The following is a 25,467-nucleotide window of genomic DNA, read 5'->3' as shown; positions in this document are numbered from 1 at the left end:
TCCATCAAGGTTGATCATCACTCCCATATTGCTGTTAGGGTGTACAATGTTTTTCTGGTTCTGCTCATCTCGATCAGCATCAATTCATGCAAATCCCTCCAGATTTCCCTGAATTTCCATCCCTCCTGGTTTGTAATTGAACAATAGTGTTCCATCACATACATATACCAAAGTTTATTAAGCCATTCCCTAATTGATGGGCATTCCCTCAGTTTCCATTTCTTTGCCACCACAAACAGAGCTGCTACAAACATTTTTGTACATGTGATGTTTTTACCCTTTTTCATAATCTCTTCAGGGTATAGTCCCAGGAGTGGTATTACTGGGTCAGAGGGCATGCACATTTTTGTTGCCTTTTGGGCATAAATCCAAACTGCTCTCCAGAAAGGTTGGATGAGTTGGATGACACAATGTTAGTGTCCCAGATTTCCCACATCCCTTCCAACATTGATCATTGTCCTTTCTGGTCATATTGGCCAGTCTGAGAGGTGTGAGGTGGTATCTAAGAGATGTTTTAATTTGCTAAATAATTTTAATTTGCTAATTAGTGATTTAGAGCAATTTTTCATGTGACTATGGATTGCTTTGATCTCATCTGTAAATTGCCTTTGCATATCCTTTGACCATTTGTCAATTGGGTAATGGTTTGTCTTTTTAAAAAAATGGAATCAGTTCTCTGTATATTTCAGAAAGGATTCCTTTGTCAGAAATACTAATCATTAAAATTCTTAACCAAGATCAAAAGAAATGTAGTAAATTGGGAAACAGTGTTTGTCTGTGTAAAAGCTTTGCTTTAATGTAATCAAAATTGTTTAGTTTATTTTTAATGGTGTTCTCCATCTCTTCCTTGGTCATAAACTGCTTCCTTTTCCATAGATCTGAACTTCTCCTTGATCTCCTAGCTTGCTTATATTATTGTTTTTTGTGTCTAGATCCTGTATCCACTTTGATTACTATCTTGGTATAGGGTGTGAGGTGTTGTTCTAATCCAAGTTTCTGCCATACTACCAATTTTCCCAACATTTTTAATCAAAGAGTTTTTTCTTCCAATAGCTGGACTCTTTTAGTTTATCAAACAGAAGGTTATTATAATCAATTCATGGTTTTGCACCTAGTCTATTCCACTGATCCACTACTCTCTTTCTTAGCCAATACCAGACAGTGTTGATGACTGATGCTTTATAATTTTAGATCTGGTAGGCCTAAGCCACCTTCTTTGTCACTGTTTTCCATTAAATCCTTGGAGATTCTTGACTTTATTTCTCCATAAGAATTTACTTACAATTTTTTCTGGCTCATTAAAGCAATTTTTTGAATTTTGATTGGTAAGGCACTAAAGAAGTAGCTTGATTTTGGTAGAATTGTCATTTTTATTATATTTGCTCGGCTTATCCATGGGTAGTTGATATCTGTCCAGTTTTTTAAATCTGATTTTATTTGTGTGAGAAGTGTTTTGTAATTGTTTTCAAAAAGTTTCTGAGTCTGCCTTGACAGGTAGTTCCAGGTATTTTGTATTGTCTGAAGTTACTTTGGATGGGATTTCTCTTTCTAGCTTTTTCCTGCTGCATCTTGCTAGTCATATATAGAAATGTTGAGGATTTATGAGTGTTCTTTTATATCCTGTGACCTTGCTAAAGTTGCTAATTATTTCTAGTAGTTTTTTAGAAGATTTTTTGGGATACTCTAGGTATACCAGGTCATCCACAAAAGATAGTGAGACTTTTGTCTCTTCCTTCCCAATTCTAATTCTTTTGATTTCTTTTTCTTCTATTATTGCTGAAGCTAATATTTCTAATATAATATTGAATAGTACAGGTAATAATGGGTATCCTTGTTGCACCCCTGATCTTATTGGAAATGCCTCTAGCCTGTCCCTATTGCATATAATGCTTGTTAATGGTTTCAAATAAATATTGATTATTCTAAGGAAAAATCCATTTATTCCTACACTTTCTAGTGGTGTTTTTTGGGGGGTTTTTTCAAGGCAAATGGGGTTAAGTGGCTTGCCCAAGGCCACACAGCTAGGTAATTACTAAGTGCCTAAGGCCGGATTTGAAGTCAGGTACTCCTGACTCCAGGGCTGCTCTATCCACTGTGCCACCTAGCCACCCCTCTCTCTAGTGTTTTTAGTAGGAATAGGTGCTGTATTTTGTCAAAAGCTTTTTCATCATCTATAGATATAATCATATGATTTCTGATAGGTTTGTTATTGATAAAATCATACTAATCATTTTCCTAATATTGGACCAACCCTGCAGTCCTGGGATAAATCCTAGTGGTAACTTGTAGTCATTTTGCTAAGATTTTATTTAAGATGAAGTATCCCCTGTTTACAATTATCTCATCTGGGCCTCACAGCAACCTGGGAAGTCCAATTTCCTCAATTTTACAGAGGCACAGAGTTTACAATGACTTGCTTATGGATCTAGTAGAGTTAATAACTCAGGTCTTCCTGACACTAGGCCCTGTGACACTGGCACTTGGGGAAAAGAAAACTTGTGATCTTGGCTCTTTCCCTCCCTTTACCACTATCCCCCATCACTAATATTCTCTGGGGATTTCATCTGCCCTTCCTCTGATTTTTAAGCCTTCAGACCCATACACACACACACACTACCCAGCTGGTCTCTACCCCTTTGGAGGGTCTATGTTCAGGTTCATTATCAGTCCTTGAATAAGAACTCATCTTTATCCTTTAATTTCCCTTTACGCCCCCACCCCAACAAGGATGCCACAGCCTAGCTGAAGATGCACAAAATCCTCAGGGTCCCTGACCTGCCTGGCCCTCCAGCTGTGATGGCTCTTCAGGCAGCAGAGGACTCTGGGCCTCATCACAGTTCTCTCCACTTGAGTGGTGAGTCGAAGGTTCTGGCAGTTACCGGCAGTTAAAGACATGGGGGAGGGGTCTATTTTAAGAGATGATAGAAGAGGGGTGGCTAGGTGGCACCACTAGTGGATAAAGCACCGGCCCTGGAGGCAGGAGTACCTGGGTTCAAATCTGGTCTCAGCCACTTACTAATTGCCTAATTACCTAGCTGTGTGGCCTTAGGCAAGGCACTTAACCCCCTTTGCCCTGCAAAAATCGAGAGAGAGAGAGAGAGAGAGAGAGAGAGAGAGAGAGAGAGACAATAGAAGAATCAGTGAGCAGAGACCATACATTTAGACACAAGTCAGAGATAGGTAATCTGGGACAATATAGATAAAATGTCTATCAATTTAGATATGTGTTTACAAAGGGGGAGATGGAGAATGAGTTAGCCTCAACTGCTTTGGAATGAGCACACCTAGGAGTTCTCCACAAATCCACTCAGTAATTCAATCATAAGAAATACCATGCTATGTGTAGGGAAAGAGGGTTCTGGAAGCCAGGAGACCTAGGTTAGAAGCACCAGCTCTGTCAAGTACTAACCCCATGTTCTCACAGAAGTCATTTAACCATGGGGTCTGAGTTTATGGCTCTGCAAAAGAAGATTAATATATGTAGCTTTCCTATTTTTAAGGTTGTTGTGAAGAAAATACTCTGTAAACTGAAGAGGTATAGATAAATGTAGTCTTTTTTTAATGATAAATGTTCTTTTTTTCCTCACGGAGAGAGACAAAGTAGCAGGCCTCTCCAAACACAAAAGCTAAAAGTTGACTGTGGAGTAGAAGCCAAACCATCTCAAGCTCATTCTTGAAGGCAGGCAGCTATATTTTTTCTGTGGGAGATGATGCCACACATCAATAGGTTCAATAGAAAACTGCTTCCCTCTTGACAGAAGGGGAACCCTTAGATCAGACACTGAGGAAGGAAGCCTTGCTTATCTTTAGAAAAAAAAAAAGCCAAAAGAGTCAAAGGACCTGGCACCTAATTAAGAGCAAGATGACACAATAATTAGCCTTATAAGGATCATAAAGGCCAAAGAATATTTGCCCCTCTCCTTCAGTCAGGCACCTAGGGGTAGGCAGGCAGGTAATCCCACCTCTCAACAACAGACACCCTTTGCCTTCTTTCTCCAAATTGTGGGGGAACTCTACCCACACAAGGTTCTTGGGGTTTAAAGAGTTATTTTCCTCCACCCACAGACAAGTGGTTTCTTTTTCTGGGATTTTCCATGTGTGTTCATTTGGGGTGGATGAAAGAAAATCTTCCAGATCCTTTTCTTCAGCAAAAATAGCAGTCACTTTTTTAAAGGTCAAACTAGAGTTTATAGTTCTTTGCCACAATAATATGGATATAAATTCTTACCCCCATTTTACAGATATGGAAATTGAGACTCTGAGGGCTGACCCTTGTTTCCAAAGATGATAATCTAGCATTAAAATCTGTCAGATCTGCTTGTTTCTACTGATCAGGACTGCCTCTTCTATTAGGGATCTTGGAATCATCTAAGCTATGTTAAACTTCAGATCTTTGATTCTGAAGGAGCCTTCAGGGGACTTTGGGATTCGAGGCAGATTGGAATGTCTGAATAGAGTTGGTGGTGTCCATGCCTCAAACCTCCTTCATACAGACTACTAAAATCAGTCATGCTATAGGATCAGGTTCAATTTAACTCTTCGTTCAAGGTTGGAACAGAAGTTAGTAGACCATCATGCTGGTTCTCCAATTGAACTCTTGAACCTTTCAGAGGGGTTTTAATGTTAGTGCTAACCCTTATGGATCAAGGATTGGATTCTGGATTTAGGAGACAAAGTGATTCCAGGCCTGGCTCTGGGGACAGTCATATCCATATCTTTAAAGGTCCCCAGGTTACATTTTAGCAAAATTTGGATTACATTTTGCAATCCATCAAATAGGAAAGAGACAATCTTGCCTTTCCCCAACCTCCTGGGTAAGGGGGAAGATAGAGATGAATGAGATCTTCAAGATGGGCAAGAGGCTTTAAGCTCTTGGAAGAAAACTCAGAAAGTGAAAAATTAAATCAACTTATCTAACAGAGTGATAAGGTGAGAAAAAAGTTCACATCTGTTATCTGACGATCATCAGATACAATCCTGTGACCTTTAATCTTTCATAAACAGAATTCCCTGTCTTCTAGCCCACAACCATCCACCCATCTTCACTCAAAGCTAAAGGCATGAGGAATTCCCAATCTCCCTTACAGTTGGTAATCAATCACAAGAGAAATAGGGCCCATAAAGAAAAGAAATTGAGGCAATAAAGGAGAGAAAATCAGTTTACGTTACAGACAGTTCATACTCTATAAAAGGCGGGGGTTTATTCCCATTGGCGCCAGTTTCTAACTCTATCTTGAATTCATGTGTTAAGAACGGAGGTTATATTCCTCCCTTGCTCCAAAACAAAAAACAACATACAAACACACAAGCATGAAAGTGTCAGTCTATACCTGAAGCTTTTCTTCACTGCATCCACCTTGGAAATTCTATAAAACAACTCCCTTCATACTCTCAGCAAGATTCCATCCCTAAGTTCCAATACCTTCCAGATCACTCAAGAAGGTCATGTGTAGAGAAGAAAGTAGAATAGGGAAGGAACAAAATTGTGAGAAAACTGTGTCCCAGTATGATCAAGAGTGTATGGTGGACTTGTCCCCTAATATTTAGGTAGTTAATGGAAGCCAAGGCTCAGAAAGATTTGCAGGCCAAATATTGAATTGTAGAAGCTTCTTGTTAGGAATTCTGGGCAACAGAGTGCTATCATTCTCTCAACTCACTCAGAGAATGATGGTCTGAGAGTTATATACAGCTGCCTCAGTAGTGAGGCCTCTAACTCAATTAGGCAATTACCAAAAGAGTAATAATTTTCAGCCCTAGACTCAAAGGAAGTCCCAAACAAGTATTATTACCTATTGATCCCTGGGACGAGAGGGAGGAGGATACATTTCTCACCTGGCAAGGCTGCCATTAATCAGCTTCAACAATAGCATTCTGGAAGAAGTAGCCACTGAGCTCCCATTTCTGCCACCACTCCACCTGTTTGGAAAAATACCTCATCTTGGGGCAGCTAGGTGGCGTAGTGGGTAGAGTACCAGCCCTGGAATCAGGAGGACCTGAGTTCAAATAGAAGCTTAGACACTTGATAATCACCTACCTGTGTGACCTTTGCTTTGCAAAAACAAAAACAAAAAAGAAAATATCTCACCCTCTTCCATCTAAACAAGAACAAACTGAAAAAACTTGAAACACTGCATTTTTCACATCTATGCTCACATAACTACATCCTACGAAGAAAGTAAGATACTCTTATCCTCTTTACAAAGAAGATACTAAAAGACTTAAAGTTTAAAGATCTTGACAAGGTTACTTGCATAAGAATAAACATAAGAAGTCAGGACTCTTGACAGTCCCCCATCTCCTGCCATCAATTCTGTCACCACTCTAATGTTCTTACTGTGCAGGTTTCCTACCCTCAGTCTGGTAAAATCTCAGTCTAGGAATATGCAGATACCTCCTCCTTTTAGTAAAGATTTCCAATAATTATTAAACAAATACAATTTAAAAACAAGACAGTGATCCAAGGGCTTTGAATCTGAAACTACTGTCCTCAAGGACTTTACAATCTTTCTTAAGATATTAAAGCTTTTCTGCTACTACTAGGCAAAGAAGGCAAGACATTGTGTTCTTATATACCCTCCCCCCACAGGCAGGCAAACATACTTAGGTTCATCTAAAATTAGAAAGTCATTTAGTGAAAACTTCATTTTCCAAAGGAAAGTGAGTCTTCCTCAGGTTAAGTGATTTGTCCAAGGTCATACAGATAGAAAGAGAAGGAAGGTCAGAATACAACTTTTCCCATTCCACGGCCTAGGCTCTCTCCGGGACAACATTATGCTTCCTCAACATTTCCAATGTTAAGACCACTGCATTTCATAGGCCTTGGAGCTAGACAGGACATCAGAGGTCATCTAGCCCATCCTTCTCAATTTACAAATGAGGACACTGGAGACAAGAGCAGGGAGTGAGCTGTCCAAACTTATACAACTAATAAAAACTAACAAAAAGTTAGGATGGGAACTCAGTTCTTGGCAGTCCAACTCCAGTGTTCTTAGTATTAAAATCCTCTGCTATTTGAAGCAATCAAAACATTAAAAAGTAGGTCACAATCTTGGCCTAAACCAATTGAGTCCCTCCATTGTTTTAGGGGCTAAACCTTCTTCATCTAAAGGACTCTCCAGACTAGAGAAGGACAAAGATAACTTCACAATTTGGTGCATAGGCCGATTTTACTCCCTCTGACCACTTTCCCTATTTATCTCCCTAATGTTTCCAAGCCCACTTTTGAAATCAGGAAAAGGTCCATCGATGACCACTATCTCCACACACCAGGTATATTCACCTCACATTCCCTACCAGAAGGTTATTAAATCTGATTAAGATTAGAGGTAGAAATGTGAATGGATAGGAAGAGAGAGTTAGGGCTCCAGGCTGATGTAGTGCTGCAGACAAACCTTCCTGGAATAATAAACATTTATTTTCTACCTCTGGCCTCCCAGCAGTAGGCACTTTGGGGGTGGAAGGGGAGTTGGTAGAGGAGAGAGCAGTAGAAACTGCAGGCTTTCCTGCTCATTGGCCCCCTTCATTCAACCTGGAAACCCTGTAGGAGCAAGTTTGACATATCCCTGAAAAGCTCGAGGTCATCAGATACGTGATGATCTTACTAGATACCAGTTACCTTTGCCATATTGAGCACCAAGAAGGAAGGAAGGAAGAAAAGGCAAGAAAGGTAATAAGCCCAAGCCAGAGAGATGTCTGTGTTCTTTGGGGCTGCCTCATCCCCATTTCTTTGTCTTATTTGTGCCCTTTGTAGAGCTCTGCCCTCTAACAGGTGTGACCCCTCATGCTAATCTCTAGACACTTGTACCAATTAGTTTGGGCGGGAAGAAGAAAGAGGAGAAAAAGAAAGTCCAAAGAAAAACTTGTGGAGATGTTGAACGACATATGTAGTCCCCTAGAGTGTTCTAATGACCAGGGTCTCCTTGCTCTTTCTACAATTCCAGAAAATGTAGGGCTTTTTCCTACATCAGAGGGAACCTCCCTTCGTAATCTATGTAAGTTGTTTAGGAGTGATTGGCTTGGATAGTATAACTTTATTCACCCACCACTGATGTCATCCTAGGAGATTGCATGGAAAAGGAGAACAAGATCTCTTTTCTCTTAACATTCAACACGGTAGCTTGGGAAACTGCAACTTAGATTTTCTCCATCATGTTGTATTACTACTGGTATTTCCAAGGCTGTTACTTGGAGATTCTAGAGGTTCATTCTTCTGGACATATTTATACTTGTAAAAAGAAGACCTTCCTGAGGATAGGAAGTTTATAACCTCACTTTCTGGTCTTGTCTCATTACTTCCAAGCTAAATTGTCACCTAACTCTGAAATGACTTCTTCTGTTCTTAATGTCTGGTCTGCTTTGATATTGGAAGAGTAGAGTTCAAAATCTGCTCCTTACAGCACCAGCAGAGACATCCTTTCCTTTAATCAATTTCCTACCTGTGTGGGATTCCAGGAAGATAATATCTGATACTTCATCTCTTGGATTCATTTTCCTATAATTTAAAAAATTTTCCCTGAAGGGTAGAATGGGGGAAGAAGAATGAAAAAGGTAGGGATAAGCTCTTCCTTCTCTAAAAGATGATGAATGGTTGTACAAAGCAGCCCATGTCCCTCCTAGGCTACTTTCAAATCTTGGAGGTACATAGAAAAGCCTTGGAACCAAAAGTAAGAACTCAGCCATAAGGAGTTATTATTGTGGATAATTGGCTTTTCCCAGATCCAGTAGGGAGAGTTCCCCCCTCCCCCCGATTTTGGAGAATAAATGCCCAATCTGAGATGTTGCCTAACCCATGGATCCAATGATCATCTCTGACAATTTGCAAATCTACCAACCAGTCTAACCTCTCACTTACCTTTGGTTTCACATCTCCACTTAGCTATTGGACATCTCAAAATGGATGTCACATAGATATCTTAAGCTATGTCCAAAATTGAACTCAAAAGCTTTCTAACTAAATTTTCCTATTATTGTTGAGGATACCACCATCATCCTAGTCACCCAGTCTCCTCAACTCCTCATTCTCTTTGATCCTCCTATTTCAATCTTTTGACAAGGCATGCTGATAGGATCTTCATAGGATATCCGTTGTCTCCTTTTTTCCTCTGATACTTCCAGTACCCTGTTGAAAATTGAAATCATCTCAAGACTGGACTTATAAAAACCCTGACATTTGGTCTCTCTGCTTAAAGTCTCTCCTACTCCACTCCATTCAACATTCCAAATGATCTTAAAAGGACAAATCTGACCAAGTCACCCATTTCTTCTTTATGGTTGCTCCCCATTATCTTAGGGACCAAACATAAAATCTTTTTATTAGCATTCAAGACATTCATTACATGTTCCCTACAACCAACAACCTTTCCAGTCATTTTCCATCTCATAGAACCTCTTCCACCATCCCCTCCACATACTTTGCCATTATGAATTGAAGAAGATGCAGGCTTGTACTTTCATTGCCATAGTTGACTTCTGATCTAGATATTACTTCCCCAGTGGAGTTTGAAAGAGTCGTTATTATGAGATGTTTACTTCTGATCATCATTGCTATCCTTCTCTACTCCCTACTCTGCTCTAGGACAGGGGAACTGACCTTAGGCCAGGATAGAAAAGAACATTCCTGACATCACCCCAAGTAGGTGGTATTAGCAATAACAGTGCTCATTAGTGTAATTTCTTGACTTTGTATAGAAGAGAGGGAGTAGGGTCAAGAAGTATTTTCCTCTTTGATTAAACTTTTCTAATCAGTGAAAGAATTCTTCCTTCCCAGAGAGCAATTTAAAGGATTCCAGCAGAGGGGTAGTGCTACTCCTTTTAGAGGGGTCCTGGAAATGTAAGAGCAGGGTAGATATGAGTGGAAAGGAGGCGAGAAGGAAAGACTACTGCTCCTTACTGCACCAGCAGAGACATCCCTTCCTTTAACCCATTGCACTCTTAACAAGGGATGCACTAAGGTGGCTTTCATTATTATTTTTCTTCCAGAAGGATATGATTTCTCTCTCATCACGTTCAACTTAGATCAATGTATACTGTGGAAAGAATGTAAAGATTAACAGACTACCTTCAAAGGGGTCTGTGGGGAGGGAAGCAAGATTAGGGGAAAAATTGTAAAACTCAAAATAAAATCTTTCTTAAAAAAATTATTATAACAAGTTATACATCGGCTTCACAGGCTGCAAAAAGTGTCAATGTCACCAAAAAGGACAAGAACTGCGGGTTTAGTTTCTATCTTTCAAACCCTTGTCGCTGTCTAATCTTACTTTCTTTTTTTCTGTACCCTGATGGGATAGAGGATGTGGTTTTGCATGAAGAAGGGAACAGTAGAAGGACTCTATCCATTGAGCAGATGAAGTAGGGAAAGGCCTAGTGATGTTCAATGACTTGAATGTTGCCACACACCACTTTGGCATGGAGAGAATCAGGGGAAAGTCTCCAGTTGCCAAAAGGGCTAGGATAAAACTGCATGGAAGTTTTACTAGAGGGAGGGCCTTATGAAATGGACTATGGGACGGTCTACTTTTTCAGGAGAATCTCTGAGGATCCCATGCTGTACATTCAAAAAGTCCCATCTTGGAAAACTGTGCTCATTGGTTGAAGTGCTGAATTGAAGATGTAGATTTTGTAGAATTTCTCCTCCAGTATCTCATTCCCTATTGCCTCGTACTCATATTTCAGATTTTTGATCTAACACAGTAAGCCACACTCGATCTTGTTATCTATCTGCCAAGGAAGCCCTCCTTCTTTCTCTGGAGGCTGAGAAAAAAATAACATGGAGGTTAAACTGGAAGTCCTAAATCCAGGCAAGATGGGATAAAAGGCAGTCAAATGTGCAGGGAAATACAGTGACATTCCTAGTAGCCCAGCTGGCTAGTCACTTCCCCACTATATGTCTGCCTCAGTTTCCTCAAGTATTAAATGTGGATAATAACAGTACCAACCTCTCAGGATTCTTGTCAGGATAAATGAGATCAGTATTGTCCCTGGGCCATAGCAGGCATTTAATCAAGACTTAGTTCCTTCCTTCCCTCCTTCATTTCTCTTTCTTCTCTGACCATATTCCTTCTCTACCTCATCCACTGTAGTTCAATCCAAGAGTCAACAAAATTGAAGAAATGGATAGAATCTATCTCGCTGCCTTGGAACTGGCTCCCTCCCCACCTCCACCTGTTAAACTAAGACTTGGTACAGGGACCCCTTTCCACATGACATCTTTTCTGTTCTCCCAGATACTAATCCCTGCTCCCTCCATATGAAAATTATCTTCTATTTATTATTATTGTTATTAGTCATAATAGATAACTTTTCCATAATGATGTAAAGCTTACAAAGTGCTTTTCAAAGATCTCATTCGATCCGCACAGCAGCCATGAAAGGTAGGAGCCATTATTATCCTCATTTTTACACATGAGGAAACTGAGGAACTGGGAGGTTTTATGACTTGCCCAGGGTCACATAGGTTGGAAGTGTCTGAGGCTGAATTTGAACTCAGGACTTTCTGATTCCAATTTAACAATTTTTTTGATTGATTGACCTTTAATATCTGATCTGTACTTAACCTGAATCCTTCCTATGACATCCTCAACAAGTGATCATCCAGCCTCCAGTTGAGAATCCAATTGTAATCAGGAACTCACTGACTCCCAACATAGACCATTCCACTATAGCGCTAGAGTGGAAACAAAAAAAGTTGTTTATTGATATTGGGCCAAAATCTACTTCCCTCTAGAACATATTTAACCTGTCCAGATATTTTTGGGCAATTGCTATGGGCTTGTTCCCACCAATCATTTATTCTATATCTTAGACCTTATTATTACTACAACTGATCATTATAAGCAGTGGTTTTAAATAAAATCACATCTGGATTTTTTCCCCTTAAACTCAGATGAAAGATTTGCCTCAGTTTCTCATCTGTAAAATGAACTAGAAAAGAAAATAGCAAATCACTGCAGTATCTTTGTCAAGAAAACCCCAAACGTGGTCATGAAGAGTTGGCTGCTGGTGGCTAGGTGTAGCAATAGCTGTGTGGCCTTGGGCAAGCCACTTAACCCCATTTGCCTTGCAACAACCTACTGGAATGGCCAGGACTGAACAACAACTACAAAGTCCCTCATCTTAACAATAGAATGAGGGAATCTGCCTCTCACTTTTATTTTTGTATCCTCAGTACGTAATAACATGGAGTAGGCATTTATTTAATAAATGCTTGTTGAATGAAAATGATTGGTTTGAACTTATCATTTCTGGATAATTTATAATCAGTTTTCTCTTTCAGCTTTTATTAAAGACCTTCTCTGTGTAGGACACATGGAGATATAGATTTCATTGCTCCTTGTGACTTAACATTAAATCTATCCTTTGGGGGGCTTTTTAACCAACCCATATCCCTTTCCTCTGTGTCTCAGATTTAGAGTTCACTCTTTGCCTTATTGATACCATATGCCTTGGTCCAACAGGGCAACAATCAGGCACAAATTTTGGATATCTGCTTTGGAGAATGCCATCTATATCCTGAGAAAGAAATTGTGGAGTTTGAAGCAACATTGGGGCAAAAATTGTAAAACTGAAAATAAATAAAACCTTTCTAAAATTTAAAAAAGAATTACTTAAAGGACAAGTAAAAATTAGGTACCATCTTTTTCTAAGTTCTTCCTAGCCTACTTAGATTCGTCTTAAAATTTGATCTCCCATGAAGGCCATCTTGAATTTCACTCTTCAATCCACAATCCCAACTGAGGGAGAGCTAAGGTTGTGTGAATGAGAGTTAGTTATCATCCTGTCTAGAGGAGTAGATTTAGATTAACATCTAGGCAAGTTAAGTTGGGATGAGTGACTATAAACTAAAATCATGAATTAAGGGAAATAGCTATGGGTGAGGAATTAGGTTTTCCTCCTTATTCTGAAACCAATAATAAAACACCTGCAGCATTCAGAAATCTTTGGTAGGTATTATTCTTTGCATTCTAGTGTCTTATTCTAATAGATGAGTCATCTAGAACAAAGAGGGAAATACAAGAGTTGGATAGCAGTACGATAAAGGTAAGGACCGGGAATAAATTTTAGGTACTTTTCTAAAGAAGAAAGTTTTGAACCTTCAAGGTCAGGGTCCCTCATAGTCCCAAAGGGCTTTCTGAGTCCAATCTAATGTTGCTTGTATTCCCTGGACAGGTCTTTTCATGTCTATTGTCACAGTTCTAGTCTTGATATCGTCCTTTGTGATCCACACATTTGGAGTGTAAGGTCTGATTTGGAAGAAAGAATGCATCCCCATCTACATCCAGTACTTTGTCAAATTCATCATTAGGATCACTGTGCTTGCAGTGGCTGTACCAGAAGGGTTGCCATTGGCTGTCACCATCTCACTGGCCTGTTCTGTCAAAGTGAAGAATGGTCTTCATCTTTCCTTCCTATAGAAAGACCATTGAGGGGGAAGGGAATGTTATTGCAGCATGGATCAACTGGGGAGTAGGTCTTGTTCCCTCAGGAGAGAGAACATGAATACCTCACTTTGCCTCAGAACATCTGTTGAAATACATCATCCATAATAGGGAGGGACCCCTATTCTATTTGGTCATCATTTCAATATCCTCCAAAGATTTTGATATTTAACCAAACCTACAAAATTCATCTTGGATTTTTTTTATTCAGATAAGGAGATTAGTGAATGGGAGATAGAAGAGCATAATGTTTGAATTGGGAGTCCTCTGTTTTGGAGAAGTTCCTGCCAATTCTCACAATTCTTTTCTTCTGGCAGAAAATGATGAAGGATAACAATCTCATATCACCTAGATGACTGTGAAACTATGGGGAATACGATGACCATCTACTCAGACAAGACATGCACACTGACCTTGAACTGCATATGGTGCAGGTCCACATAGGGGACAGTCACTACAAGACTGTTCCCTAGCCCAGATGTCATTGCACCTAGTATCCTGAACCTTCTTGTCAAGAGCATCGCCATCAACAGTGGCTACACTTCCCAGATCTTGGTATGCTCTCTCCTGACTCTAGGTTTTAACTGTATAGGAGAAGGGAATTTTGAAATCCCTGGGCAAAGCAGGAAAGTTTAAGTGACTTGCCTAAGGTCACATTTCTAGTAAGTGGCAGAATCAGAATTCAAACACACGTCCTCTGTTCCCAAGTCCAGGGTTCTTTCCGCTGCACTACAATAAATCCCCCCCACCCTGAGCTTAGCATAGGAAGACTAATGGCTTGAGATTATGAAATATGGAAGCATGAATGTGGTCTTGGGCCCTATACCTATCAAGTCTCAAGCAGAAGCAACCTTTAGGGGTAGAGATACTTGTGCATATAGCAGAGAAAGTCTCACCAGCAGACAATAGGCAGTCCCCTTTATCCAAAGAATAAAAGACCTTTTCCAGAGCAGGCAAGACAATATGTCTAGGGAATCAGGCCATTACTCTTCTTCCTCCTCATTCCTCACTGCCCTTGAAACAAAGAAAATGTCACACAGTTGGGAAGTGACTAGCCAGCTGGACTGCTAGGAAAGTCACAGTAATTCCAGCTATCTTTGATTCCCTTTATTCTCCCTCTTGCCTTGATTTAGGACTTCTCATTTAGCCTCCACATTATTTTTTTCATTCTCCAGAAAAAGAAGGATGGCTTCCTCGGCAGGTGGAGAACAAGACCGAGTGTGGCTTACTGGCCTTATTCAAAGACCTGAAATGTGACTACCAGGCAATAAGGAATGAGATACCAGAGGAGAAATTCTACAAAGTCTACACCTTCAATGCAGCATGTAAATCAATGAACACAGTTATAAAGAATCAAGATGGGACTTTTCGAATGTATAGCAAGGGGGCCTCAGAGATTCTCCGGAAAATGTAGGTCATCCCATAGTCCATTTCATGAGGCTCTCCCTCTAGCAAAACTTTCATGTAGTTTTATCTTAGCCCTTTGGGCAGCTGGAGACTTTCCCCAACTCTCTCCATGCTAAAGTGGTGTGTGGCCACATTTAAGTCACTGAAACTCACTAGGTCCTACACAACTTCATCTGCTCAATCTACACCCTCCTCCACCTAAAACCACACCCTCCACCCCATCACCCCATCAGGAGACAGAAAAAAGTAAGTAAGATTAGACACAAGGGTCTGAAAGAGAGAAAGAAACTAAGCCAGGAGTTCTCATCCCTTTTTGGTGTCATTGATGAAGCCTATGAATCTCTTGCTGTAATAATGATTTTAAATCATAAAATAAAATACAGAGGATTCCAAAGGAAACCAATTGCATATATTGAAATCAAGTTGTCGTGTTCCCCTCATCTAAGTTTATGGATCACCTGAAATATCTCCAGAAATCCTACCTAGCTTAACAAGCCCTGAGGTAGAGGGAACTCAATAATTTTGACATAATTATTCTAAACCCTTCAACACTGGGTACAATACCTTTATGAGAGCACACCTAAGTGCATCCCTGCTTAAGAGTGCAATGGGTCAAAGGAAGGGACATCTCTGATGGTGGAGTAAGGAGCAGCAGGCCTTCCCTCTCTCCTCCTTTCCGTTCATATCTATCCTCCTCTTAGATTTGCAGGACCCCTCTAAAATGAGTAGTACCCCGCCTCTGCTGGAATCCTTTAGATTGCTCTCTGGGAAGGAAAAATTCTTTCACTGCTTAGAAAAGCTTCATCACAGAGGAAAATACTCCCTGACCCTATCCCCTCTTCTATACAAAGTAGAGAATCTAGCCTAATGAGCACTGTTATTGATAATGCAACCTACTTGGGGTAATGTCAGGAACATCCTGGCCTATGTCAATTCTCTTGCCCTAGATCAGAGTATGGACTAGAGAAGGTTAGCAAAGATGACCACAAGTAATATCACATAATAACGACTCTTCCAAAGTGCACTGGGAGGTAATACCTAGATTAGAAGTGACAATGAAGTTACAGGCCTGCATCCTCCTCATCCCCCTCACACACAAAAAAGAGAAAAAACTCAATATATATATATATACATATATATGTATATATATATATATATATATATTTAGATAGATAGATAGATAGATAGATAGATAGATAGATAGCATAAAAACTTTACAAAGGAGTTTCCACACAACAACTCTGTTGGATAATTTGATACCATTTTATAGCTTAAGCTAATATTTTACATTTTAAGAAACTAAGTCTCAGAGGTTACAATGTCTAGGGTCATAAGTTAATCAATGTTGAAGCCTGACTTCTAATTTAGATCTGAGTTCAAGACCAGGGTACTTTTCAGCACACCAGTATAGCTCTCTTCTTTGATACTAAGAGAGAAGATTGAGCAGTAATCAACCCAAACTTCCAAGAAGTAATTTCTAGAACTCACTGTGACTTCCTTTTTTCCCCTTGGGTAGAATGTTTCTCTTTGAAACTATCAGACTCATATTATAAAATCTCTTTGAGCCACTCCAGTTAATCCTTGTGGTTGGGGGAAAGGGGGAGCCTAGCTTCATTCAAAATATTGGGGAAGGTCATCTTAGAAGATTTAAAAAAAAACAGTATTGGGGGTCTGATTAAGAGAGTTTAGCTCCTAGATGTTTAGAATCAGCTTTTGCAATCTACTCCCTGTGTAACACTGAGCAAGTTACTTTTCTCTCCGGGTCGCAGTCTCTTCATCTGTAAAATGGGTTATTGTGCTCACTGGTCCCTTCCAGCCCTGATACTTCACTTCATACACTTTCATAAAAGTGACCAACCCCCAAAATAAAGCTTTTAAAGATTGTTTCTGTGTAACAGAAGGCCCAGAAGCAATTTAGTTCATGTAGTCACCTCTGGAAGTATTTATTGAATCAGAAATGGAAATGAAGCTTCAAAATAGTAAATAAATACAAAGAAAATTTCTTTCATGGGACAAACATAAAATGCACATGTAGAGAAGGATACTCTCCTCTAAGACTATGCCTTAACCCTACAACCACAGTTTTACATTTTACTACCCAGGCAACTTCTATCCAGAGAGAGACTATATAGTAGGGTTTTTTATGATCTGGGGTTTACAGAGCCACTAAGGGAATCCATGAACTTGGTTGAGAAAGTAATCACACATTTATTTTTATGATATTCTTTAAAAAAATTGAATATTTCTAACTACATTCAACAGTAGTCTTCAACAACCATTTTTTGCAAGGTTTTGAGTTTTACATTTTTCTCCCTTCCTCTCTTTCCCCCCTCCCCACCCCCAACAGAAGTCTAATATTGATTTTACATGTGTAACCATGCTAAATATAGATCCATGTTAATAATGTTGTGAAAGAAGAATCACATCCAAACTGAAGAAAAAACAGAGAGAAAAAGACAATATAACAAACATGAGATAACTTTCCAAAATTGAAGATGTAAACTTTGGTCTGCATTTAAACTCCACAGTTCCTTCTTTGGATAAGGATAATATTTTTCCATCCCAAGTCTTTTAGAATTACCTTTGATTATTATACTGCTGAAATGAACAAGTCCATCATACTTGATCTTCACCCAATGTTGCTATTAAATTGTGTAATATTTTTCTGGTTCTGCTCATTTCACTCAGTATCAGTTCAAGGAAGTTTTTCTAGGCTATTCTGAAGTTCTGTCCCTCATTTGTTATAAAACAATAGTGTTCCATCACATTCATATACTACAATTTCTTTGGGGCAATCCCCTCAATTTCCAGTCCTTTGAGACTATGATGTTCATGAAACTCAACTGAAATTATTCATTTCTTCATTGGTTTAGAAACTTATTCTGAGAAAGTTTACATTCCCAGGCTTCCCACACTGCTCCCTCCTCCAGTGCAGATTGTTAACTAGTAATTGTGAGTCTTTGTGTGATTAACTCTGTCTCCTAGTCAAATTGCTGGGGATAAATTAGCTAAACTGGTCAGAAGACAATGGGCACAATCTCTTGTGCTGACTCTTCTCAGCATCCTTCCAGTTTCATAGGACCTGTTAGAACTTGGGTTCACATTCTGGCAAGGGTTTTGTGAACCTAGGGTGACTGCTATGTCCCAATAAGGAAACTAAAATGAGATTTTTTTTGAAGAGGATAAATAACTCTGTGATGCTACCTCCTGACTTCATCCTTTCCCCAGGTGCTCCTAGATCCTGAACAAAAATGGGAATTCACAGTTATTTAAGCAGAAAGAACAAGATAGTATAACACATAAAGTGATTGAGAAGATGGTCTGTGAGGGACTTTGGACCATTTGTCTTACTTACCGGGACTTCCCAGAGGAGCCTAACTGGGAAAAAGAGAGTGAGATCTTCTCTTTGCTGACTAGCACCACTGTGGTTGGCATTGAAGACCCTGTGTGACCAGAGGTAAGACTTGTGCTCTAACAGAGGAAGAGAACATTTATAACTACTGACCTTTTTATTTAAGCTTTTTATTTAATTTAAGCTCCCAAGGAGTCACAGTGTGAGGCTAGCTCTCTTGTTCATCATGTGACCTTACATAAATTAACCACTTCATCTACATCTTTCTTTGAGTCTTCACCCCCCATTCTTTTAAGAAGTAATTTTGCATCCACTCTCATCACAGAAAACACTAATGAATATTGAAGATGATATTGTTGTGTTTGTAAGTAATAAACAAGCCTTAGTTTTATGGGTTTTGCTATTTTGAGTAATAAGGAATAAAGAGGTTAAGATGAATCTTTCTCCTGGGTCTGGGGACAGTTTCACACTTTCATTCATCACTGTTAAATCACCAAAGTGTTAACTTTGGTAGGTCTTATTCATCTGGAAAAGCTCTGATTATAGACCTGGACTTTCATTGTATATCTGTCAATTGGCTCCCAAACTAGTGAAGATTTGTCATCAGAGGGCTGGCCACCAGGAGGTGATATTTTTGTTCTTTTCAGTATCAGAAAATCAAAACTTGAAAAATTAAGATACTGAAGGAATATTTTCATGTATTTTGCCATGTATTTCTACTGCTGAAATTAAATGATCTTTTTTTAAAGAATATTTTAAATTTATGGAGTAAATTTAAAGAATATTTTAAATTTATGGAGTAAAACAAGCATTTTTATAACAGTAGCATACAAAAAGATGATGGTACATGAAACTGCAAATCTGCTATGTACAACTCCCCATTCCTTTCAAATCTACAACTACACCCTTCCTAGAGATGACTACCATTTGACACGAACACACACAAACATAGTTATTCCATATATACTTTTATTTATTAGTTGTTTTTTTCTGAATGCATATATAATCTTTCTTTATGTTATAATAATATAATATATATAATATAATAATAATTGTTCTTTTTAAAAATATTATCTCATTTTGTTCTTCACATCAAACCTGGGGGGGAAGTATTACAATTCTTATTTACAGATAAGGCAGACAGAATTAAGTGACTTACCCAGGGTGGCATAGCTAGTAAGTATACCACAGCTCTGGACATTATATCTCAGTAAATGTTCATTTAATTGAATGGACTTGTGTAATTTATTGTGAAGCTAGGTGCTTTTTGATAAATTGAATATCTGTAGGAGTTTGTCTTTATTGCAGTGGGTTTGATAAGACAACTGTAATATCATCTGCAAATGGACTAATAAGATAGGAAATAATAGCAATACTTATGCTTGTCATTTGGAATGATAGCAACTGCTATCAACTGTTCAACTGAAGAAGGGAAAACGGAAGTGATAGCAAGCCTATCTTATTTTCCTCTTAGCTGCAAAATCCAAAGGAGGGGATAATTACTTTTGTGTTCCTTAAACATTAATTACTCAGAAAAAATTCCCCCTCCACCACTGCTTTTTTCTCTTCCTTTTCCCATGTTGCTATATATCCCAGTCCATATTGCAATTTTTTTCTTCTCTTATTCCTGATCTGCCATATATCCTAGTTCATAAGATTGAATTTTCTACAATTTATGTGTTTGGAAAGGAAGAATATACAAGTTCAGAAAAAAATACAATAGGGTAAGGGAATTGGAAATGGGAATTAGATGTGGTAAGGCATATAGGGCCAAGTGTTGGAGTCATGAAAAATTAGGTTTAAGTCTCTCCTTTGGCAGCATGCTATGAGTCCTTGAACAAGTCACAGAACTTGTCAGTGCTGCAGGCATTTTAACTTGTAGAAGACTTTCTGATAGTCTTTGATTGAGAATTTCCTGTGACTTCCTACCTGGAAGAAATTTGGATAATAAAAAGAAAAATGGGAAGTCCTTTCCTTCCACAGAGATGGAGTTAAGTTTTTGATTAGACCCTATCTAAAATACCCTAGGCTAGTCAGGACCATAATTATGTCTAGACTGTTACCACAATGCCACACCCTTTTGCTCCCTTGCTTCCCCAGAAGAACAATGGTGTCTTTTAATCAAAAATGTCTTTTCTTCCTTCTGCCCAAATGGAATTGGTCCAATCTGGATTTCTTAGATTTAGTTAATTGGTCTATTCTTTACTCTCAAATTACCTGATTATTTTTTTTGGGGGGGATTTCAGGGTTTATTCTTGGTACTTTTATCAATGGTCTAGGCCTCATTACTAAGTTAACCTTTTTTCGTTCCTTTTAGGGTTACTTGATTTTAGGGGGGAGCATACCAAGTTCTTGGCTGTGCCATTTCTTCTTAGTAAGTGAACTTAAATATCACCCAATATCATATTAAATATCACCAATCATATCTAATCAACTTGGTATTGAAGATCACCTCAGAGTTATGAATGTATTTCTAACAGGGACACAACTTTCAGATGCAAGTATCAGACACATCTTTGAATGTCCTTCTCTCTTTAAGTCATAAGTTGCGAAAAATCACCACATAACTGGATATTTTTGTTCATTGCTAAGTGTGGGTTGAGAGCAGGGGAAAGTGGCCTTGGGACACAGTGAGGAGTTTTAAAAACTTGGAAAAACTGTGGGAAAGGGCTTCTTAATTTCTGGATTTTACTCTTTTCTAAATCTCTGAGTTGGGATCTACACTTTTTTCCTGATGTCCAGGCTTTTTGCAATTATAACAAACCCTGACTGCTTGATCATCAGGCTTCCTCCTAGCTACAGGAGGTTCCTGCATGGGGGCTCTCAGTTGCTTGAGCTCTGAATCAGAATCTTAACTTGCTTTTGCCCTTAATTCTCTCTTTTCTTGGTGATCTTTATCTTTTTGTTCCAAGTCAGCTCTACAACATATTGAGAGTGTTTATCTTGTCAGCTCAGCTCACTTCTCTTTATATACCTGGACAGAATAGGCTGCAGATTAACAAAATAAAAGAGAAACTATCTGTCCTTCTCCTTTCTTAGCATGCTTCAATCCTGAATTTGCATCAAAGGTTTCTGTGAATCAATCAGAATATTGAAACACTGTTTCATCTTCCTTCTGAACAATAGTTTTAATTTTTGAAAGTTTTACATCAGATGCAGCCTTTATACATCTGCAGGTTGAACAGCCTGAGGACATGGTGTGTTTATTACCTTGAAAGGGTGGACCCCCACTAATTCAGGCTTCACAGAGACCTTGCCTGGAGGAGATTCTAGGACCTTTTCAGCTATGAGGCTTTTTGCCTCTTCTGTCTGATCAGAAGAAATTTTCCTTCTAGTCCTAAACAAGGCCTTCTCAGATTTTCTGTATCTTTCTAACATTTCTTCCTACTAAGTATGGAAATATCACCATTCTTTGTCAATTAAGCTCAATTTTAAGATAATTTAATCCTGTCAAATGATCCCAACCTAGGTCAGCTCAACTGAGGATTATCACTAGTTAATTATTGCCACTTTTGGCAAAATATGTGATCACTGAAATTGTAATGTTTAGTCATATAAAAAGCAGGAGTTCTCTCTATGGGGTCTCCAATCTTAGATTTAGTTTGTCCCATATTTTCAACAGTCAGCAATAACTATACACAAAAACTGCACACCAAAAAAAAAAATAACATACAACATAGACTAGACACAAGATGCCAGGCAAATATTCCTTTGCATTTTTATCAAACCAAAAAAGTCAAAGATCGAGGTATCTTACCATCCAAGACACCTCCCTTGCATTCTTGAAACAATCCCTGATGTTGGGAGCCAGGGTCTCTAAGCTGTTTGACACAGTCCCAGCAAGAAGACTCAGGGCAGTCACATTGCCTGATGGAACAACATTTCCTTCTTCAATATATATAGGGATTCCATGTATACCCATATTTATAGGTCTATTATTGATTGCAAAACTTACTCATCCTAATAGTGGAATGACTATAAATGAAGGATTTCAGAGAAATTCCGTGAATGAAACAGATTGTGAACTCTGTCCAAATTTAACAGGACTGCCTCTCCCTCAGACATACAAAAGGCTTCAACGTTATGAAATCTTTGGAAGATACAGCACTGGGAGTTCCAGGGAGATGTCAGAATATATACAGGGAAACCAGATACAAGATGGGTCAGATAGAATTTCATGGAAATTAACAGTTTTGTCCCCCTTATCATACACAGGAATATATGATAAAGATGGTGAGAGAATAGTTAGTATAGGTAACCAATATGTGAACTCTAACAGCCTTAGTTTATTGGCAAAGAATAAAAAGTCATAGAAACCACAGCGTCTACCAACAAGGGCTGAAAGGAAAATTAGTTATTGAAGGAGTCAACGGACAGGTGAACAAACATAACTACCCTCAGTATAGGTTGTCAAGGGAGCATATTGAAAAACATTACATATGCAGTACAAAAACATAGAAGCATTCCATTAAACAAATTATATAAAAGATTATTATAAAGAAAGTTCTGTATAATCAATAACTTTACTATGCAGCAACAAACTGAAGGTTGAGGTCATCACAGTCTGAACAGGGACAAGAAAATTAACTACATGATTGATAATCACACTTGTAACCACTACATGATCAAACTTGTAACCATATGAACTATATGATTAATGATGAAAATTGTATACTTTTGTAACCAAGGAAATTATTTTAGGTTGCTTGTTTCATATGATTCTAAGACTATAAAAATAAATCTAAGCAGCTGACAGTCAGTCAACCTGCTCCTGTCTATACCCACTTGTTGACTCAACTCATTTGGCCAACTCTAACCCTCCTGTCAGGTTTCCAAGGACCCCGGGGAGGCTGGATCCCCACACCCTGCCACCCACACTGGCTGGAAAACAAAACACAATGGCAAAGGTTTGTTCCCAAAAACCCTCCGGAACAGTCCCAGAGAACTTCACTTCATAATGCAAAAGAGTTTACAATTAGGGCAATTTAATTTTGAAAAATAATAATCTCACCTTTAGACAAGTTACGCATTCCAGGCTTAAAATGTGTCCTGGTTTTTTCCTTAGGTATCCCACTGATGACTTGTCCAGAGGAAAAGATTATCCTTTTTCAAACAAAGCCTAGATCCAAGGGGGCAGTTAGTGAATAGAGCACTGGCCCTGGAGTCAGGAGTACCTGAGTTCAAATCTGACCTCAGACACTTAATAATTGCTGTGTGGCCTTGGGCAAGTCACTTAACCCCATTGCCTTGCAAAAGAAAACCTTTTACCTTACATCTAGCAAAAGGACAGACAGCTGGGGGGAAGGACAGATACAAATATACTGAACCCTATAGTCCTCAATTAAAGCTAATAGAAAAATAATTGTTTTTGTCAGAATTGCAGAGATCAAGAAATGCTAATAAACTATTAAAGGATATTAGATAACATAGTACATATATCTTGAATAAAAATTATGATTATATGGATCATTATATATGATAGTTTCTACAACTTAAAATATAATAAAACCATAATGTACATAATTTAATATTGATTGATGACTTAGTTCATATCAACAATTATTTTAGTATTCTGCCCAAATTCTTCCTTTAGAGTCTTATCAAATGGTAGTTTGGCATATGAACAACTGAAAAAATAAATCATTGGTATTCAATCCCAGATTAAGGTTTTTAGCTGACCTTTATCTTGAAAGTAATCCCTGAGGAGGCTTGAAGGCATTCAGGAAGGTAAGACCTGTTTGGTTCAGAAAAAGACCTTGAAGGGACCATCTCCTGCCAGAAATGGGAGTTATTGTGGATGCGCAACAAGTGTATAGATACCAATTCAAGCAAGTGCTATCCAACTTCCTCAAAAAGTACCCCAATTCCATGGTTAAAATTGTGTGCTGTGAAAATTGTGGAAGAGCAATCAGATATCTCAACAGGGATCATCTACAACAGGAATGGGGAACCTTTTTTCTGTCAAGGGCTATTTGGATATAACATAATCTGTGGGCTCTATTTGGTCAAACATTTAATAAATTCATTCCTAAAGAGCTACAAGGGTAATTGAATTTCAAGTCCTACCTCTGGTTGCCTTGGCAAAACCAGACCAATATGACCCATGGAGGGGCTCCCAGAAGCTCCCATCCAGGAGCTTCCCCATCCCCATCTACAGAAAAAGAATCTGATTCCATTATATTTTAGAAAGGTGAGCATTTTCAAAGTATCAGATATCCATTTAGAAGAGGTATTATGACCAAGAAATATGGGTCTATGAAGTCACTATACTCAGGGAAAAAGTAGAAAAATCCAAATTGTGTAAAATTCTTACTAAGAAGCAGAATATCAATCATTGCAGCAGGATTTCTCAACTGCTTATTAGAGACTTTTGCCTGTACTTTTCTAAAGCAGGGGACCCAGAAGGTGTAAGGAAGGGAATTTGGAACTCAAGAGTTTAGAAATGTGTTGAAACTTACTTTTCCATGTAGTGGTGTGTTGGGGGCAGGGGGAAGAGGCTTGGCGGTCGCTTAGAGGGGGAAACATAATCACCTTATAAGGGAATGTTACAGAACTCGGCCCCTCATTGAGTAAGAGTTCATGGGAGGGAGGACAGAGGGGATAAAAGTGTCTGCTGAGAGGTTGGGCGGGAGCGGGGATGTGATCACAGAAGAATAAAGACTCATGATCCACCTCAGGCGCTCTGTCTGGTTCTTCCCCCATCAAAGAGTGGGGGCCGGAGGTACCCCGAAGACTCATCACGCTTTGGACTGGTGAGTAAGAGGACGGACTAGCATAAAGAAGCCGGCGTTGTAAATAAAACCCCGGCAAGTGGCGCCCGGAACAGGGACCTGATTTTGCTAGGGAACGTCTGAATCCGCTGGTCGGATTCTCCAGACAGCCTCGGTCGTTTCCGACCGGGAGGAAGGAGAGGGCGTTTACTCTCAGATATTGCCTGAAGGACATATCCCTACTGTGTTGACTATGCTTCCTTTCTCTTCCCTTTCTCCTTCCGCTCTAATCACGCTCCTTGCCGTGCTGGCCTGTCTGATTGTGCCCTGCTGCCTCCTTCTCTTTTGCCGAACGGGAATTTTCCAGTTCTGCCACCTGTTAGGATTGCAGCCTCGGCTAGTAGACAGCATGGGGGGCCGGAATAGTATTCCCGCCTTTCAGCCGGAGGAGAAAGGGGTCGTTGCAGGGCAGCTTTATAAACTCTGCGCTAAGCATGGCTGTAAATTACCTATCAAGACGTGCCGTGCTTTTGTTGAGAATATCTGGAACATCTGCCCTTGGGTG

At 39.1% G+C, this 25,467-nt stretch overlaps 1 protein-coding gene across 11 annotated transcripts in view; it reads left to right on the top strand.

The window, feature by feature from the left end:
* The window catches only part of LOC141504134 (plasma membrane calcium-transporting ATPase 2-like), a 105,924-nt gene extending 81,263 nt beyond the window's left edge, over positions 1–24,661 (top strand). For 3 of the 11 annotated variants that reach the window (XR_012473214.1, XR_012473213.1, XR_012473217.1), the window contains 2 exons: positions 13,751–13,988; positions 14,609–15,243. Coding sequence is in view for 1 of the 11 variants with exons in the window: in XM_074208964.1 (XP_074065065.1) it covers positions 2,749–2,854; positions 14,609–14,843; positions 18,069–18,078 (351 nt within the window). In the remaining 10 variants the exon portion in view is untranslated. The other 8 variants (XM_074208964.1, XR_012473218.1, XR_012473219.1 and 5 more) reach the window with 8 other exon arrangements.
* The last annotated feature ends 806 nt before the right edge of the window (positions 24,662–25,467 follow it).

The sequence above is a fragment of the Macrotis lagotis genome, unplaced genomic scaffold (genome assembly GCF_037893015.1).
Source record: "Macrotis lagotis isolate mMagLag1 unplaced genomic scaffold, bilby.v1.9.chrom.fasta BILBYCTG320, whole genome shotgun sequence".
NCBI lineage: Eukaryota > Metazoa > Chordata > Mammalia > Peramelemorphia > Peramelidae > Macrotis > Macrotis lagotis.
The sequence above is the reverse complement of the archived record's forward strand: the minus strand, read 5'-3'. Positions and strand labels throughout refer to the sequence as shown.